This window comes from Bacillus rossius, chromosome 2, assembly GCF_032445375.1.
Source record: "Bacillus rossius redtenbacheri isolate Brsri chromosome 2, Brsri_v3, whole genome shotgun sequence".
Taxonomy (NCBI): domain Eukaryota; kingdom Metazoa; phylum Arthropoda; class Insecta; order Phasmatodea; family Bacillidae; genus Bacillus; species Bacillus rossius.
The window spans coordinates 100,667,028-100,688,657 of NC_086331.1; the positions used below are offsets into that span (position 1 = coordinate 100,667,028).

Here is a 21,630-nt window from a genome sequence, read left to right on the forward strand (position 1 = left end):
CAAAATTTTCAACAGTGTTTGCTGGTATAATGGTGCATTTAAGCCTGCTCTGATAATATGGAATCTCGGTTAATTATAGCTTAGTGAATCGAGACTACTGTATAATAATTTTAATTCTTCACTTGACCAACCTTGAAAAAAAATTACAGAGAATTTTTCTTACCATCAAATTCTTATGTTGAAGAGCCTGTAAATTAATAGTTTTGCAGCAATTCTCAAGTAGTGGTGTCAAACTGTTGCAGCACTGCAATCCTCCAGTTTCTAATAGACATAGTTTGAACTTTGCATTTTAGATTGAAATGGGGTGGAGGCTGGATTTGGCAGTGTTAGTCTGTGACCTCACTAGCAGCCAAATATGGCAACTACCATAGAAGTTTTCTATTTTTCTTGAACAGAGACCTATCTTAGATATTATGATGCTTGTTACAGTGTTTTGAACCATATGCTGCTCATATTATTGATGCCTTTAATATACATTAATTTAAAATAAAGTTAAGATGAAAAATAGTTCATAGAATACAAATTACCATTGCTTGGTCTTCGTCAACCATCGGAAATATTGACAGTTAGTTTACTTTAACTACAGAAACTTGAAATAAAATGATTTTTAATAGTATAAACGTAATGATTAATCCACTTAAATGTTTATATGTGTGTCACGATAGGAGGTTATATTTTTTGATGTTTGTTAGTGAAAGATTGGATGTAGGTATGCTTTTGAAATCCAACACATGATGTTAACCAACAAATGTTAAAATATAGAACTTACTGAGTTGAGACAGGATTCTTCAAGAATAGTACAAATATCCCCTTTTATTAATAAATGGCAAAACACACATCTTATAATTTCTACATCAAAACCTGTACCCATTTCACATTATTACTCTTCACACATTATTTTGAATGAATTGTATAGTTAGTAAAAACAAAAAATTGTTTCAAAATGTTTTTCCAGAGTGAAATATAAATTTCAGCTGTGATAACCTGTATGTAGCCTGCTCTTTTTCAAACACAGGGGCAATTTGTTGACTAGTAAATGCATAATAATAACTGCTCCGTCATATATTTATGGAAATAAATCAATTCATTCTATCAAAACATATTACAGGAACGATTGGCTAGCATAAAAATCAAGAGATGTCATAGAAATTACCCCTATATTTAAATTCAATAATCACAACAGCACTGTGTCTACGTATATACACTATTAAATATGAACTATGTATTAAACTTTTTATTAATACAGATATGTTCACAAACCTGCCCCCGTCTGGTGGTAGAGCAGGGTTAAGTCGTGCTACTAGGTAAACCACCCTTCTAGTGTACATTTATTTTGGCAGTCTCTAAAAAGGGGGTAGGGGGAGCTGACCCCTCTCCCCTCCTTAAATCCACCCCTAAGTTATTGGAAGTCTCACATGACCTTGACCCAGGAAGGATGACTACAGACTAGCTTTCACTGAGCTCATCTTGACCTCTTTGGCTGATGCGCACAGACCTACAGCCTTTACATAACATTTGAAATTGATCTGTAACAAGGTTTGCAATGTGCATTTTCATTACATCAGAACCTATTAGGGTTATTTCCTGCACTATGCGTATAAAACTTAAGAAATAGGTTTTTTTAACTGAAATTTTGAAAAAATAATCCCATAAAACTTAAGTGGAGTAGTCTTTCCATTTTCCTGAGAAAAAGGAACAGAAATATCAAACTTTGTTAGAATTGTGAAAATTTGAAATGAATATTTGAAAGCCCTGCAGAATTTATTTGCGCTCACAACTCTTACTATTGCATTAAGCCTGCACACATTAAAGTGAAAATAGAAAATCATATTTCTTAAAATTACAATTATCAACTGCAAATTTTTTTTGGTAAACCTAAAAAAAATTTAAATTTTTATGAAGTAGCTGCCCTTTTTAAGGGTTAAAAAAAGAAGTGTTCCACCAACTTTTCTCCCAAAAAAAAATGCCAGCATAGGGTGTCATCGTTTTTGTAAAATATATGTCTAGTGAAATAAATATTTATACCTCAAAACCTTTGATTAACCACAAGGCACTGGACCTGTAAAAATAGTGTGCAGCTAAGGCTTTACAATTTTTGCATGGCAATTAGTATGGACTGGTATGTACAATTTTATTCAATAGATATCTGTGATTCAAACAGTTATTTTAATTGTAATTATAAGTTTACTTTCTGCAGAAAATTAAAAAAGAAAGAAATTTTAATCAACAGAACCATATTCTGAATTGGTTTAAAGATGGTCTAAGTTTTATTCATGGTGTTTATGAATTTTTTCTGGAAAATCCTCAATTTTTTAAATGTCTCCCTAGTGATTTTCCTGCAAGTTGCCACTGAAAATACATACTGAGTGCACATTGCACTAATAGTTGGACAGCTAATAATAGGTAGACAATAAATCCTCTGATTTTACAGCAAGAGATAAATGAACATGACATGCTAAAACTTAGGCAGTGCTAGGAAACCCTGCTAACACATTCGTTTAGAATATTGCATTAAATTTTTAACAGTCAAAACCAGCTCTGGCATTGTACCAAATAGAACTGGTGGTTTGCAATCAAAGGCTGCAAAGCTGGCATTAAGCTAGAATTCTCAGGGTTGGCCAAACATAACATATAGTTAGGTCAACAGAAATGCTTAAAATGGTTTTCGGCTTTCCTACATACTGTAAATTTGCATAGAAAATTTAATTCGAGTTTACAGAATATAATACAGAAACAAATAATGAATACATAGTTTGAGGGTATAATAAAATATATTGCAAAATTAACTTTGTACAGTTTTAATTTGCAGAAAATACATGTACTGAATCCCACATGTTTCCATGTTAATATAAAAAAAACTTTCAAATGTCCAATGCCTGCATTGACATGTGAAAGATAATGTCAGTGGTCATTTGCGTTATTTACTCAGAGTATATTTCTTAGCAAATGATCTTAGTGTCTTTAAAACTTCATATCTTTATTTTTAGTCTTGTATTTTGGGATAATTGTACTTTTTTCACCTGCAATGGTATAATGTTATATATTTGAAGACATGCATTCCATGAAGAAAGATTTTCCATAAAAAGCATTCATTTAAATTCTTATATTAATAGTATTATTTTAATCATTTTTCTTAAAAAATTATGGAAATTATGTTGAATAACTTTGTGAAGATCATATTTAGCTTATTTATGAAATAATGTCACAGAATTGTAGAAACATGAATTTTGTTGTTTTATGTTTTTTATGTTAAGTTGTAAATTAAGTTTGATATGTATTTTTTTTGGAGAGTGTTTGGTTGTTTTGATGTCACTGTCCTCTGCTCCATTCAAATGATTGACCCCTAACCATCACAGTGAAGGGTGCCGGGTTCAAATCCCACTAAGAACCTCCAGTTCAACGCTCAAGCACATAATGAAATTGTTACACAAACACAGTTTCCTCTATGCTGTAATAGACAGAATCGTTAAGTGTGTTTCAAATAAAAAACATCAAACAACAAATCAATAACATAAGTTATGGAAAAAAGAAGGAATTGTGTAACAAGGCCAGTGTAACTTTATTGAAATTCTTTTCTACCAAGATTAGATGTATCCAGTTCACACAATTTTGTACATATATCGGGTACATAAATTTTAAGTGTACAAAATAAAAATGTAACTATCATAAAGTGATCAAGACAGGCCTACAAAAGCCAAGAACTCAATCATAAGTGCCCAGATTAAATTCAATTTTAACCAGAACAATTACATACATATTACGTGATAGCAAGCATGCAATCTTTAATAAGAATTGAAGTAGCCAGACACTTATTCATAGGGACCGTCTAAAAACAATTTAATAATGGCATACACTAAACATTAATTTACAGGTACAATATTACCATATGCTTGAGGAACATTATCAACATATGCAAAAAAGGTACAATGCTTATCACAATGAATGTAACAAGTGCAAACTTAAGGGAAGAGCGCATAAGTGCATTATGCCCCTCAATGATTAACAAGAAAATACCAAAAGATTACACAAAAAATGATTATACAGACATAAAATTCCAGGACAAGAACAGTTTAAAAAGACTTAAAAATTTGACTAAATAACAGGAAATGCACCTCATGAGGCCAAACATGACAGGTGGTACAGTCGAACGGCAACCTGTACATGCTTCATACAAACATGATAAAAAATCATGAGGCTAAAATTCTCTCACAAGAAACGACAAGGGCAAGAAACCAGAACGCAAGAAAATACGTGGCTATAATTTGAAATTAATTCCAAGCCACAGCAAAATCGCCAAAGACAATCATATCTGCGAATGTAACACGCCTCAACAGGACATGGCATGCTACACAAGGGAATATTATGGTGCAGCACAGCAAGTTATACGCCATAAAAAATTTAATACATACGTTGATAATGTTCCTCAGGCATATGGTAATATTGTAGCTGTAAATTAATGTATAGTGTATGCCATTATTAATTTTTATGGCCTTTTTAGATGGTCCCTATGAATGCGTGTCTGGCTACTTTAATTTTTATTAAATGAATTTAAATGGTGGCGGTTGAAAACAATAATTTATAGTACGGGAGAATAATTGACAGTTTACGTTACCTTACGAGACAGAGCCACCGTCTGATGCTAAATCAACTTGCAGAAATTACAACTTACGTGTCATGTCTTGCCTGGCCTTCACGTTGCACCAACACTAAGTCCAAATACGTTATTCTACATTAAGATGCGAAAACAGTTCCCCTAATTCATTGACTGAACCAAATGAAATGACCCGAAGGAGGAGGCAGGGAGCTCCGAGGCTTAAATACAGGAGCCTAGAGCGCGCTGCGCATGCGCAAGAACCCAGGAGGGAGGCCAGAGCAAAGAAGAGGAGGTGATTATGATGACTTGAAAGGAATGATAGGAGGGGAGGGGGGGAAGGTGACAACCATGCCATGGCGTCTTGAAGCGGAGGCGGTGAATTCATTTCAACAGTTTCACATGCTTATCCCTGAACACTCACAATTAAAGAGGTGGATTCCAAAAGGGGCTAAGTCAAAAATGTACTTTTTCCAGGAAACAATTTTTTTGGTGTGAATGTGTATTTTGATAATGTCAAGCACAAAATCCACATAATGCTAATGTTTTACATTAAGAACATGTTCTCAGGCAGTTATTGTGATTATGAGTTCAATATATTACCTGTAATTAGGTTAAGAAAACGGAACATCAGTGACTTAGAGCTATTTGGAAAACTTGTCAGTGACTAAGAGCTTTTTGGAAAACTTGTCAGTGACTGAGGACTTTTTGAAAAACATGTAATTGAAGAATATTAGTCCTACCAGATTGACAGGCCTAAGTGTGATGTTTACATAATACTGAACAAAATATGTATGTAGACTTATGCATAGTACAAAACAAAAGCAACAATATGATCTTTAAAATGTGTCAAGTCTTTTGAGTGAACATTAAGGTTACAATGTTTAAAGGAATGGCTCTTCTTCATCATATAGTACAATATTGTTGTCGTTATCTCCTTCTACATTGTTAGTCAGAGCAGTTTGGTAAAACTGTCTTGCACATTGACTGAGTGAAACAAACTGCAGAAGTTTCTTCACATCTTGTCGCTTCTTTTCACTAATATGGTTTTCTGCTGGCGAAACAGGAACGTTTGTGTACGCTTCTTTCAATACTGTACGTGATTTAGTCACCTTGACTGTTGTTGGCAGACCACAATATGTGTTTTGAATGTCAATAGTAGTGTCATGCATTCTTGAGTAGATGAGAACACGTTGATCACGCATTTTAAAGGGAAGTCTTTTTACTATGGCCTTCTTTGAAGCTTCCATAAAGTTTGAGACCACCCAATCTATGCCTAACAAATTTACTGTAGCACCCGTCGCAAATACCTTGTGATATTCACAAGGCTCTAATATTGTTTCTTTTTTCCGTAACTCCTTTTCAAATCTTCCAAATACTCGGTCAGGGGGCATATAGCTATGACCTCTGATTGGAAAGTAATGTTCCACTTTTGCAAAGGTTCTTGATTTGGCAACGTAGTTGAGTAAGAACATCATAACATTGGTGTTTTTTTTTGCCCACTGCAGGCATCTGAAAATAATCTCAGAGTCAAAAAGATTTTTGGTACATTTGCCAATTTTTTCTCAAGATTTTCCAAAAAATGACTCAATGCCGAACATACTACATTAGAACCTCGACCACTTTGGTCTTCAGTCCAAGTGTACACAGATGTGTTGGAAGTGTTTTGTTGGTTTTCCATCAAAACAAACGTCAAATTGTACAGCCAGATTTGTCTGGCATAAAAGACCTCACCAATGCTTAATTTGGGCAGTGGTTGGTTTTGTTCCATGTCAAATGAAACACTTATTATATTGTTTTCTTGTTTCTTCATGATTTCATAAAATTTTTTAGCTCTAAGAGTATGTAGCCTATACTGAGTCATTAATCGAGCCTTTTCAGCAAGGTCACGTGACGTCTTGATTTGGTTCTTAGTCTTGTAACAAAATGAGCACACATCCGTCTTTGGGCTTCCGAAGCTGAGATTGAAGTTGTTTTGAAACACCTTGAAAAACTTAGATAATGAAGCAATTGGTTTGTTTTCTATTTTTTGGTTATCTTTCCACATTCGCCACAACTTTTTGATAGAAAGTTCAGGATTAAGATAACCACGAACACTTTTTCCTCGGCCATAATGGCTTTCATTGCATCTAAACGTTTTAATGTATGCAATCATTGAGTCTTTTATCGCAGTGTGTTTGGGATTTAACCTAGCCCCACCACGCCTTTCATGTGGGCATTCCCCATATACTTCCATGTGTTTGCTTAAGGTGTTTATTCTTTTACGAGAAAATCTCGTTACAGACAAAAACGTTTTGTTACATACATTTAGAATACGACCGCTTGTCTGTAATATGAAATATTTAGTAACGGTACGGCTTCTAGGCTTATTTTTGTTTCTGGGCCTACGCTGTTTAGGCTCTTGTGCGACAATATACTTGAAAACAAAGCTATTCTGTTCAGCAGCTGTTTTGTGTTAATAGATTTTGTCATAAAATGCACTTATATCTGCTGTAGACAGCAAAGCAGCCTTACAACTATTACCGCCTTCTTTATGCGTTCATGCAACCAAAGGAGCACCATGGGCCTCACTGCTGTTTCTGGCAAACTTTTTACGGTTTTTAACCCACTTATCTTCATTTATTGCTCGTTTTCTACTTTGTGTACTACTTATATCTGTTACAGAACATGTGCTATCTTGTAGTTCACTTACATTCATTTTGGCATTTACTTATACATTAACTATTGACAAGACAAACCACCACAATAACAATAATAAACAGACATAACCTCTATGCAGTACAAAACCATGACAATACTTTCACCATAGAGTAACAAATACCTGTTTATGCATGCGCATATCGGTGCATGACTAACCAAGGCTTGTTTGGAAAACACTGCTGACTTAGGACGTTTTGGAAAGAAACCCAGATTTCACTACCGCATAACAGCTATAACTTAAGCGCTTTTGGAATACCTGTTACAGCCATAGATGCGAATAGTAAAAAGTTAGTTATTCCACATATAAACACAAAATCGCTAAAATGTGACTTAACCCCTTTTGGAATCCACCTCTTCAATTAGTATGTACGTTACTATGCTACAGTGCTAGAAGTGTTGCCTACTGTTAAGTTTCCACCCTGGATAAATAATATATTTGGTTTGAGTTGTCCCACTAATATTAAATTAGTTTGTTTTTGTTCTGTACTTTTTCACTACTATTTCAAGGATGATGCTTTACTGCACCTGTGAGGGTAGCCATGCCTGTTCATTCATTGTTTGAGTATGACGACAGTTATATCATACCTACCACTTGAATGAATATTACAAAGCTTCATATTCAATTATTTTAAATTTTCTGTAAAAAAAATTTGTTTTGTTTTTTTAAGTATTGTGTGAACAATTTGTCATGTTTTGCGAGTATCTAAAACTATATCATGTGATTTTAGTTATTACATATTTATTTTGTAATGCAGTATCATTTGCTTAGTTGTATAGCTGTATAAATTGTGTTCTCAGTTTGAAGAAAGATAAAGCATTTATTTTATATTTTACAAATTTATTGGATTTTTGTCACTAAGTTAACAAGTGAACACACAGAAACATCAGCAAAATAGTAATTGTATATTGGTTATAACCCATACATGTTATGCAGAATATTTTTGCGTATTATTTAACTGTAAATATATGCAGTGTTTTCACGGATTCATATGGACTTTCGAGCTCTTGTTTTATAGTTTTATATGGAATTTTTCATGAAATATGAGTATTTGTCAGATCATAGCTAGCATAGTTAGCAAATTATTACATGTATAATTTATTATAGCAATTATATTTTGAAATGTAGTATCATTTGACTATATAACTGAATAAATGTGTTCACATTGTGAAAGCAATTTTTTGATATGATAAGTATATGTCAGTCAGAGAATGAAATTGTTAGCAAATTAATAATTGTATATTTCATTGTAACTTTTACGTTTTATAATACAGAATCATTTGATGTTATATAGGTATTTAAGCCTTGAGTACATGTTCATTTTAGCAAATATAAATCAATATAGTACACCCTTCGTATTGCTATATTAAAATTTTCTTAAATTAAATGATACCTTTTAGAGAATTACACAGGCCAACAAAAAAGATTTGTAAAAACTTTGTAATATTAAATGATACTTTTTAGAGAATTACTCAGGCCAACAAAAAAAAATTGTAAAAACTTTTTAAACAAATACATTAAAATATTACGTATTTTTGGTTGCTGAAACCGTATCTGGTAGCAAGTTTTTTTTGTATCACCCATAGTTCTCTTAGAATATGACATGGATTATATTTTTAAATGGGAAAAAATTTGATACATAAAAAATAAAAATATATAACTTAAACCATACTTATCTTTAAATTGAGCTAGAATTTTTAGTCATCATAAAATTCACCACTTCAATACAAATATTTTACGTACTAATTTTTTGTATTTCCTTTCTTTTTTGTCTGTATATAAATATATAGCTTTATCTCTGATGCGACACATTTTGTTTTTCTCGATGAAGTGACCCAACATATTGATATTCTACCGTCTCTGGTACCATTTCTCAATCACCTTTATGTTCTGATGGAACTGCTTCCCCTGCTCTCCACTCACGTTGTCCAAGTTTTCAGGGGAAAAAAATAGTCAGATGGCTGTGCAAGAAGTGAACTTTAAGACTCCTCAAACATACCAGATTTTTGAACTTGTCTATCATATTAGCTATGATAAGCTCATAGTTTGGGTCTTTCACATTGTCAAAACACTTGGTCACAACTTGCTTAAATTATATCTAAGCCTCATTTTCCTTTGTAGTAACCATTTCTTCAGAGTTGGAATCGAACATCATTTTACAAATATCAGGCCCAATGAAAACCCCTCCTCTCAGTTTGGTTTCTGATTAATGGGGAAATATTTGAAACATTCACCATATTTTACAAATTGTTTAATTAAGCCTAACTTGATTTGTAGAGGCGGTAGAAAAATCATTTTTGGATCTACTAAAGTTTATGCAAAATGTTCTTCACGCCAGGTGTTTTGTGGACCAATGTAATCCCTTGCTCTGTTGTCCGACTCACATATAAAACATGGAAACTTTGTAAATCCTTCTTGTTGACCAAGAATCATGCAAACAACTTTCAGATCTCCACATAGCATCTAATCTTGAGCTGGATAGTTAATATTCTATAAAATCATGTCAAGATTTTTGTAACATTCCTTTGTTTGGACTGAATGATCAACGGGCAGTGAAGCATAAGTATTTCTATTGTGTAAAAGAACTGAATTAAAACTAGTTTTTAATGAATCTTTAAAAAGCCTCCAATCTTCCTCTTTTTACTCAATGCCAAATTCATTCATTAGACTACCAATATCATGGCAAAAAACCAAATCCTCTTCCTGCTTTAAAAACTGAGCAAACTGTTGTTCTATATTGGTAAATAGATGTCCCAGATGCCAATATATTTTTTTCTTTCAGCCTAGAACCTAACAATTCTATTTTTTCATGTCAAACCCAAATCTCTCACTAAATCATGTTTTTAACTCAGCTTGTGTAAACAACTGTGGTTCTAAATTTTCTGGAAAACATTGGAACTCCTCATCACCTGGCCTATTTTCTTCTGACTGTAAAACATCATCAATAAAATGAGGTGGCTAAGGGACATGAAGTATCTGTCCATGTCCTTCCGGCTGAATAGCATGAAGGTAGGTTAGGATAGACAATTACTTTCCTATTTTTGGAATTATATCCAGAAACCAATGCTGCAAAAATCACAATCATTTTAATTATTTTTTTGCTCCCTCCATACCATGGATAATGCAAACCTAAAGGTTTTCTTTGCTTTTTTTTTTTTAGACTATTTCCTAAGACCCTCGACACATACATAACGGTCAACAGTTTCTGTATACATAGGCAGGGGCGCAACAACTAAATTTCCAGGGGGGGGGGGGGGGGCAAAATACCTTTTTATAAAGAATCATCGATCCCCCCTATTGAAGCGGGGGGGTCCGGGGGTCCTCCCCCGGGAAAATTTGTATTTAAAGGTGGAAAATGGTGCTATTTAAGCAGTTTTAGTATCTAAAAATTGATTACACAGCACTTTCTTTGCCCCCGTTTGCCCCCACTTCAAGGTTTCAGAGGGGGGGCAAAATACCCTTCCCCCCCCCCTGTTGTTGCACCCCTGTACATAGGTACATACATTGAACACAGAAATATTTTCTTTGTGTTAGTATACTGATGAAGAGTTAAGGCCCCGAAAATTATGTATTTATTCATCATAAAAATTCTAACCCTGTTTGTCTAGTGAATGTGGATTTGTGCTTTGCCAAAAATATGTACAATTTTTTTTTTTCGCCTCCTTACACTTACAGAACAAATTATCATGATAGTGCCTTTCATCAAAACCTTTACAACACTTGTAATCAATTTTTGATCTAATGGTAAAAAGCATGACTTTACCGTGATGAAGAAAATATTTGAAACCACTATTTCCAAAAATGTAATGTCTCTATAAAAGAGCCCCATAAGAGCAAGGCATGAATTTCCATTATATTACATTTTGTACGTCACACAATTACTTGAATGGCACATCTCTAAAACGTCATAACTGTGTCCATCTGTCATTGCCCAGAGACCTTCAGATAGTTTTTTTTTTAGACATGTTTTCTATCTTCTTCAATGTAATTTTTCCCTTCATTTGTAATTTTTTAAGTGTTTTGGAAGTCTTTTTGGTGGCCATTTTGAGTGTTCAGAACATATCCAATTAATTTTAATAAATGTAAGTCATCTTTGGTAAAATAAAATAGCAAATTTAAACATAATACTAATGTTTTCAGTTGTCTAAAAGCTGTTATAATGAAGTTTCATTCATGCAAAATAATAAACCAAAAACAAACTTCTCAAAGAAAATTTATGTTTCGTAAATATAACATTTCTGTTAATACAAAATATTTGGTTTTACATTATCCAAGTTGAGTTTTAACCAATTAACATTGTATAAAGGAGGCAACTGTATTGTTTTAATTTTTTTTTTCCTTTTTTTTTTTTTAATTATTTACTATTTTTAAAGTTTTGGACCAAAGTAGCCTCTGCTTGGGGTGACTTTGGTCCATTCACTTGATTTCATACAAATTGAATAGATTTCTTATGTTGGACAATTGAAACCCCCTACCTTAATAAACTGCTAATGAATGGACCTAGCAAATTTGCTAAAAAATGTTTTTATTATCATTTTGAAAAACAATAAACCAATTGTAGTTATGAAAAACAATTTCTCAAAGCATGTCCTTTGGTTCTTATGACTTTTTTTTGCCAAAGTTAAACTTTTCAATCTAAATAATAATCAGCCATCTCAGCAACACTTAAGTGTCCTCGTTTCATTAGCTTGGGAAAGTTGATTATTTTCTTTGTCAGCTCATTTGTAAACAAAATTATTAATTTTATCAGACTATATCCTGACATTTTGGTCTTGCTCATGCAGTCTATTGTAGGGTTTGATTTTTCTTAACTCAGCAGTTTGTTATCAAACCAGGAGAATGCTTTCTTGCATTTTTTTTACTATGACAAAATCACTTTTTTCTAAATTACTTTTTAGAGATTTTGGTTCCAGTAGATATTCTTTGCTAGGCCCACTGGTACCAACGTCTTTTCCAAAATCTTCAGATTTAGTTTCATTAAAATTGGAGCCATCATCAGAACGACTACCACTGTCATGGAGACTGTAAGAACTGGAGTGTTCAAATTCTGTTTCTGGTTTTCGATTTCTACGTGGGCGTCCTCTTTTCGGCTTAGGAGTAGACGTTAGTTCTCCTTCCAAGTCCATTTCATCTGCACTAATTTTATCAAAAAATTTGGAACAGACAATTTTTAGCCTGCTGGCACATCCAGTTTCTTACTAGTACTTTTTTAGTCAACTCCTGCCTTTTTCTCCCTAAGAGGTTTTGCAAGAATGAGTCCATCAGCTTTTTTTACAGAATAATTGAATTATTATTGTCACTGGGTCGTTCGGCTTGAAACTGTGGCTGGTAAATATGTAGTTGACTGGGGTGTAAGTGCTGAAGGCTGGAGAGACCAGGCGTTTCAGAAGGGCATATGAAGCCTATTGGAGGAGGAGGTGGGAGTGATTAAAAAAACCTCGGCCAGCCAGAGCTGGAAGAATGAGAGAGAATGTGTAAAGTACTGATCTTGTGGGCTTTTAGAGTTAGGGCAAGTTGACAGAACAAAGTAAGTTTTTGTTTTGAGTGTTAAAGACCACTTTAAATGTCAGTTTATTTTTTATAACTTTTTAAAGTATATTGAGCCTGTGTTAATTTCTATAGGTCTACTTTTAGTTGAAATGGTCATCCCTGTTTGCTAGTGAAAAGAGGGACAAAAAGAGGGTTGGAATCTCTGCACAAAAACTCTTGTTTACTTTAGGACACTTCCTGCCAGCGGCCATGGCGGCGGGCTAGCAGAGAACACAAATGGATGAAGGGAGGTAAGGGGACACTGCCTTTGTATGTGTCACCTGCAATTTTCAAAGATTTAGGAACCATTCGCTTGTCACATGGGGCTGCGTGTACGTGCATGTGTGTGTTAGAGAGAGAGTGAGAGAATATGTGTGTGTTGGTTGTGGGCAATATACCATAGCATTTTACTGGGGAATGTATTAACTGTAATGCTTTTCGTAGTATCGGCACTGGTACCAGTAGCGTAGCTAGGATTTCTGTTCGGGGGGGGCCCACATTTCGTCATTCACCCGTCCTCCAAATTGGGGGGGGGGGGGGGGTTCCGGGAATCCTGCCCCGGAAAAATTAGGATTTCAAGGTGCAAAATGGTGCTATTTAAGCGTTTATCGTGCCACAATACAGACTATATAATTAGCAGATAATACAATATTTTTGTAAAAAAAATTTTGTGTGAAAAATTTCACTATTATTTAAATGACCTTCAAAGTACTTATACAAACGGCTTGCAAGCAGGAACACTAAAACTAAAATACAATTTCTTTCAACTGTCGACAATAATTACGTGACTTACGTCTTTAATAGTATTATATATATATATATGTGTGTGTGTGTGTGTGTTAAGCAAGTGCTAATGTTTTCTTAAATCTTAATCAATCCATTGATCTCAATACTCTCATACTATTTTAGCTGCACTGTTTGTACTGAATATACATTTTTTTCTTTTAATGTATCTTTAGAAAGTATACTCGGGACTGCTTAAAAAAATAGCATAGTATATTGGCATTTCAAGTAAAAATTTCTAAACTTATAATCTTATAATAACAAACATACATTAAATAAAAATCTACATTAAGCAAGGGCTAATGTTTCCTTGGTCAATCGAACACCAAATACAAATATTACATTAGCTACATACTGTATAAACACATTGCACGAACAAATATAATCTATTAATTTTCTCGTATTCATTCATGATACTTAAAAACCTAGCCATTAAGAACTTAAGAAGTGTATGTATACTAACATTTCAATAACAAACATTTAAACTTTTAAAACATCAAACAATAGGTATCTGAAAAAGTAAAATATGCACTAAAGAAATAAATTATGTGCTAATATTTCCATGATAACTAAATCTCAAAACACGTATATACAGTATAGACACCTAAAGTGAACAACTTCTATAATTTACATGTTTTCTCGAATATGTTCATAGTGATTTTATGAAAACTCAATACTTCTTTAAAAAAAAAGTTATCTACAAACTGTCAAAAAATCATTTTAAAGTTGAAAACACCAAACAAAAATTTAAAACTGCTATTAAGAATTTATAACCACGTTCTTAATCATTTTAAAGGCCACTCTTTTACTAATCCATCTAAACAAGCAGCATTCTTCTGTTCTTCTTTGCGAATTTCTCAATCAATATATCTTCGTTTAATGGTATGCTGCGGTGTATGGATATTAGTGCGAGTCCATTTAGACGGTCTTCACCAGTGCTGTTCCTGAGATAGGTTTTCAGTCTCTTCAGAGTTGAAAAGCTTCTTTCAACTGATGCTGTGGTAACAGGCAGAGAGGCCAGAATTTCCAGAAGTATATGTAAATTTGGAAACAACATTTCTTCGCACTTCTTCAGTGCAGTGATTGCGTCCTTCGGTAGCTCATCTTTGGAGTTTTTCCATTTCATTTTCCATAAATCCCACTCACCTTTGAACATGACTTTATTGGTGTTTGTAAGGTCATCAGCATAGAAATTAAAAGCTGTCTCTACATCACTGAAACTAGATTTTACAACATTCACTGGTATGATGCACTGCAATCCTACAATAATATTCTTATGAGATAAGAATCTTTCACTGAGGGATGAACTCATTTCTTCAATATAAGGAATGAAAGACATCCTCCTGAAGTACTCCTTTGGTGAATTTGCTGAGTAGTTTTCACGATGTTTCTGCCTGCCTACACATCTTGGGATTGCTGGAACCACACCAAGAACATCTGCAAGCTCTAAAGAATCTTTGAAAATATTTTCAAATTCTTCATCGCTGTTGCTGCGCATATCAGCTAATTTTAGGCCAACTAACTCAACTTGGCTAAGAGCTGTAGCCAGGTCTATGGATTTGCTCTGTAGACATTGGGAGAGTGAATAAGTCAGTGAAAGCATTTTCTCGGAAACTTTAAGACTAATAATGAAGCTAAAGTCACAGACACATTTGTGAAGGATCTGTGCTTTAGCACTTCCTTCCTTGTTTTCGTCGGTGATGTGTTCTAGAGCTTCAATCACATGAAGCAGAGCATTTACAAAAAGGGAAACTGCTTCGTGCCTTTCTACCCAACGTGTTTCGCAATACTTTATTAAGCCCGTGTGGTTCAGTGGTGAAGAATTTAATTTGGTTTTCAGTACATGTATTCTATGAGGAGAAGCTCTAAAAAAATTGCACACCTCACTCATAATACCAAAAGAATTTCGAATGCATGGGATCTTTGAAGAATCGTTGAGGCAGAGGTTAAGGCAATGCGAGGCACAATGAGTATACAATGCCTTCGGGTATTCTTCTGCTATAATAGCCTGGACACCTCGGAATTCGCCTTTCATTGCCGATGCTCCATCGTATCCCTGACCTCTTAGTCTGTTCATATCCAAACCAAGGGAAACCAAATTTTTCTTTATAGTATTTGCTAGTCCAGCCCCACTTACATCATACACGGGAACAAATGACAGAAAATCCTCCCGCAGTTCAGTGACTTCTGGATCAACATATCTTATACACAACGAAAATTGCTCTATTCGCTGCACGTCACTTGTTTCATCTGCCAGTACCGTGAAGTAATTCGCTTTTAATGCTCGGTTGACAATGGTTTCCTGGAGAGTAGTGCCAATAATGGTTATGATCTCATTTTGTACAGTTGGGCTAGTGTACATAGCATTTCCACTACAGGTTGTGATGTGTTCTTTTAGCACATCATCCCCATGTTTAGCACGATATCGCAACAGTGCTCTGAAGTTGCCATCATTACTGTCGGGTTCTTCAATAGAAAGGCGTCCTGCATCTTTGTGGCCTCTAAGTGCAATTTCTTGTCTGTCACACAACACAATTGTCTGAATAATTGCTGCTAATTTTTTCTTGTTGCTTAAGATGATTTCTTTTGCTTGATTATTTAGCTGAGTTTGTATGTCCTCTCTTTTACCATCGCAAATCTGAAGAAAGTTACTTTCTGATACGCTAGCATCTTTGTGGTATTTGTTGTTTGCATGATTCTGAAAGCATTCGATGGCATCCTTCCAGTTGGTGAAAGGGATTTTAACCAGAGAACCAACAGATTGGTGTGATCCTTTACCAGTACCACTACTTGAAGTCGGTCCAAAAAGAACACAAAATTTACAAAATGCCCCCTTCTTTTCATTGGAATATGCTAGCCAGCTGAATCTTTCCAACCAATTAATCTGAAAATTCCTTTTTCTATTGCCCTTAAATTGACTTTCAAATTTGTAGTCAGCATTTGGAGTTCACGTGTTTTTTAAAACAGCTTCCTTTTCATCTTCGCTTACATTGTGTCTGTCAATGAAACTCCCGATATCATGCTTAGTTTGCATTTTTAAACTCGCCATTTCAAATGTGCTTTGCTCATAAAGAGATTGTCTGTGTTCCAAAGAAGGACCTGAACACTGCGATGTTTTATTCTCGTCAGCAGCCTGTACAAAATAAAGAAAAAAGACACTTCTGTAGCACTGTCCGATTAATTGGTTGATCATGGGTACCAAAGCATTTGTAAAGTCACAATAAACAAATTCAAAGTATTTATGTTATTATAAATATTTACGGTATGTTTTTTGACTGTCTACTTCATACGTAACTTCGTAAAATACATAAACAAATAACTCACAGGGAACCTAATAATTAAATGCAGAATGTTATTGTACAGCTTTTATCTACAAATTACCCCATTAATAACTGCAGTTAATATAAATAACATGCATGTGACTAATGATGTATATAAATTAGTTTCCCCCCATTCCATTGACATGCATGTTATACTGTTTTATTCATCCACACTAATATTATAAAGAGGAAAGAATTGTATTTTTGTGTGTATGTTTGTAATGAATAAACTCAAAAACTACTGTGCCGATTTCAAACATTTTATTATTTCAAACATTTTATTACCATTAGAAAGCTACATTCACCCTGAGTAACATAGGCTATATTTATTGCTAGAAAATATAAGGAATCCTTACTAAAACTTTAGTAACGTAACCCAAGGTGTAAAAAAAATGCCATAAAACATCTTACGTCGCATGCGCTGCGGAAACTATTGATGATAGAACAAAAGTATTTTCTACAATATTAAATAACATATCAATATCTACAAAAAACTTAACGATACTATGTGTCCAACTATTATCGTTATGTCACAATAACCACTTCTTACATTTTAAAAGTTTATAGAAATACCGACCAAAATTAGACGATGTTATTCATACTTCTGTTTAAATCCTTATCCAAATAAATCATATTGTTTTAAAGACTGTTTCGATTCATGTAGATTACTTTTTGAATTGTTCAAATCGGCTATTCCAATCAATAGATATTACGAATTTAATAAGTCACTAGCGGCCCGTTCCGGCTTCGCACGGGTGGACATGATTTTTTTAATATTTTTACCTTTTATTTATATTTTTTTGTTGTTTCATTTCTATATTTTTTTTTAACACAGTATCACATTATCTATGTATACTTACAATCCGAATTTGTTCATCGTTTTTTTACTAAAGTAACTTATTTAATCTTAAGGGAGACATTACTTAGTATTTTTTTATTTACATTTTTTCAACATTTTACATAGCCCCCAAGTATTGTTGGACAATGAATTAGCTCAAACTGATAACAGACTAGAAATTCTGATGGACACAATCTATCCCGACATCGAAAATTTCACAGAAAGAAATTTCAAATGGCTCTGTTCAAGGGCGATAGTGTCACCGAGAAATGACTCAGTAAATGAGATAAATATAATGATTATGGAAAAAGTACCTGGTGATTATAAATGTTACAAATCTATTAACACCATGTGCAACATCGAAGATACAGTACACTACCCACAAGAATTTTTAAATTCCCTTAATCCTGTCGACTTGCCACCCCACGAACTAAAATTAAAAGGAGGTACTCCCATTATGCTATTGAGAAATTTAAGCCCTCCTAGTATGTGTAATGGCACAAAACTTTTGATAAAGGAATTACGAGACAATGTGATTGTAGCAACAATCATCACTGGGCCCACGGCCAGACAGCTCGCTCACATTCCGCGAATCCCGATGATTCCGACAGATTTGCCTATATCCTTTAAAAGGTTACAGTTTCCTGTGAAGATATTGTTTGCCCTTACGATAAATAAATCACAGGTACAAACTTTTTCGATTGTTGGCATCGACCTAAGAAAAGAATGCTTCTCTCGAGTAGGATCTCCTGAAAATCAATATGTTTTGTTATCACCTACAAATACCACTGCCAACATAGTGTACAGTGAAGCCTTAAGGTAAAAGTTTTGTAAAATAAAAGTAAGAACCAATAGAATTAAATAAAGCTTTAAAATAAAAATTTAATTACAGAAATGTAAAAATTACAATGACTTAGAAAAGCTTTTAAAATAAATACGCACAACTAAAACAAGAAAAAAAATTAACTAAAAAAAATATATATATACAAATTAAAATACTTAGGAAATTTAATTAGGTAGGAACAGATAAAAATTTAAAATGTAAAAATGTAAATTAAAAAATACTAAGTAATATGTCTCCCTTAAGATTAAATAAGTTACTTTAATAAAACAACGATGAACAAATTCGGATTGTAAGTATACATAGATAATGTGATACTGTGTTAAAAAAAAATATATAAATGAAACAACAACAAAATATTAATCAAATATAAAAATATAAAAAAATCATGTCCACCCGTGCGAAGCCGGACGGGCCGCTCGTGAGCTATAAAATGTTATATCAAATAAGTTGATTTTTAACCACTGAATCAAGTCACAGATTTCAACAAAGTAAATAATGTAATAAAAAAATAAATAAGATGAAGAAATTGTACACACACTCGAAACCTTTAAAAATATTTATTGTCGTCAAAAACTATGAACGTAATTATTATGAAGAAAGAGAAACAATTTTTTCCTTCGTATAAATGGCATTGATTTAGGCTCAAATAGGATCTTTTTTTTTTTTTTTTTTTTTGCCCGGCTTGATTTTATGTTGTTTTTCTGTAGCTCATTTTGGGTCGGCTCAAGACTCTAAGGCTCGTCCATCTCTAGATGAAACAATAAAAAACATTGATTGTTTCCATGTAGGTACCAAAATGTTTTGGTTATTGAATCTAGATTGTGAACAATACCTATTCCCATGGAAAATTTCAGTCCGATTAAAAACTTCGATTCGCATGACATATTTGCGTGTTGGACTATTGGCGAGATTTAATTTATGTTGGCTCACATAAAATACACAAATAAGTAAATAAAAACAAATAGCTGTTATTGTCATTTCATCTCCACTTCCGTCTTGCTTCGGCACTTTATTAAAATACGAAAGTAAATTACTTCCTTTCCTTTTTTTGTCGCACATATCTATACTTTACGTGTAACAACGAGCTGACGATACTGTTGCTTTTTGCACACATCCGTGACCACTGCTGAGTGCTCGCCCTTCCTACCTCACAAGGTCACAAGTCTCCTACCCCTGCCCCTCGCACGCTACGCTAGGCGTGGCTATTTGAAAGGGAGTTGGCAGCAGGGGCTGACCAGCTCGCACCCCTGCTGTGACAGGGGTAAGCCAGGTAGCCAGCCCTCAGAAACACACAAACAACTGTAAAAAGAAAAGACTTTGACCTGGCAACAACTTCCTTCCTATGACGCACAAAGTTATTCCAGCTTTCCTTAGACTAAGCACTGGAACCGAGTAAATATTACTTCTCTTTGTCCTCAATACCATTGTAAAATAATAAATTTGAGGTAAAATTTTGTATGAATAAGATAAGTGTAAGAGTATTTTAAAATAAATAACAATTATTTATGCAAACTTTATATTAAAAAAAAATAAGATTTAACTTTCGGGGGGGGCCATGGCCCCCTTGGCCCCCCCTCTGGCTACGCCACTGATCTGGTACCGACATATTTCCGGTTCTCGGTGCCGGTTAATTTGCTGAGAACCGGCGGAACCAAGAACTGGGACCGACCCATCACTAGTAAATAGTCACTTTATGAGAGTGAAACTACCCTGGAATAAATTAGGTAAACTAATATAGTCATGGTAAAAAGTAATCCCAAATTTTAAAACATGTAAGAAACTTCCCTATTGTCTCAATAGAGCAGTTGTAGAACGCACTGTTGATAAGCTCAAGGAGTAATTTTTCATATGGTTGAAACCTTGTCACAGAAAAAAAGATTTTTTACTTTTTTTAGTAACAGATTATTGGATTACACCTATCCCTCACTTAGCACGTCATCAGATTGCATGGATTCATTTAGCACGATGTGAATTTTACTGATCCAGTCTTGAAAAGCACGTCTGTAAATTTCAGTTAGCACGAAATCTCAGCAGCCAAAAAAAAAAAAAATTCGAGCACGGCGCCACAAAGTCTGTTTCAATTTCTGTAAACAAAAGATGTGCCATGGGATACAGTTAGCCAAACAAGGGGGGAAAAGATGTGCGCGCAGGTCTGTCTACGCTATCAGCTGTTGTACAAACATCAGATATGGCAAGTTAAATTATGGCTATGGAGTGTATGCCGCCGTGCCGTACTGTTGTCGCCTGGCCACAAACCGAGCCGTGAACTCAGTCTAGCCAGTGCCAGGGAATTCACTCGAACAAAAGCAACGTCTGCCCATTCAGCTGCCGGTAACTGTACGTGCTTGATCACTCATAATGCATCGTGTTCAAGTATTTGAGACAAAACTAGAAGTATTACGGCATGCAGATTGTCATGAAGGCAACGCTTATGTTGGTTGCACTTTAGTTTTAAGCAAGTTAACTGTGAGCATAATCGTACATATCGTAAATAAGGACTCTTACAATGGTTTGCATAAGTCTGATACTGTTGGTTGTACTAGCTGGAATATATGTTACATTAGATACCGGAACAGAAATGAACAGTTGATTCACGTGGAAAAGATTGTTAAATGAATGTTGCAATGAAAAAAAAATCATTGGCCTGACAGGATTGGTGTGAACCAGGTGGTGATACTCGAATAAGCACTTTAATTTTTTTAAACTTAAAATGTAAGTATCCGGACAGTAATATTGGTTTCACTGTCAATAAAGGATGGTTTGGAAAGGTACGCCATGCGAGTTGAAGGTCATGCCCGGGTGGGCATTTCAGCCAGCAGACTGACAAGAAGGAACATAACCACGTATCTCCCGTTACACGATGTCGTATTTGTTATACAAAGTGCGATGGGAGGTATATAAAGATAAATGGTGTGTCATATTTATAGTTGAGTGTTATTCAATGCATTTATATTATGTAAAGTATATTTTCCTACACAATTTTGGAACACATTAAATAAATTAGCCTTGCTATTTATGGAAACTAAT

General features: G+C 34.2%; 1 protein-coding gene across 3 annotated transcripts in view; it reads right to left on the reverse strand.

Moving 5' to 3' along the window:
- LOC134529518 (beta-1,3-galactosyltransferase 5-like) overlaps positions 1–21,630 on the reverse strand; it is a 66,861-nt gene continuing 45,231 nt past the window's right edge. For all 3 annotated transcript variants that reach the window (XM_063363688.1, XM_063363689.1, XM_063363687.1), the window contains exon 4: positions 1–21,630. This exon is cut by the window's right edge. In XM_063363688.1, coding sequence (XP_063219758.1) covers positions 14,419–15,963 — 1,545 coding nt within the window. In that variant the 5' untranslated portion in view covers positions 15,964–21,630 and the 3' untranslated portion in view covers positions 1–14,418.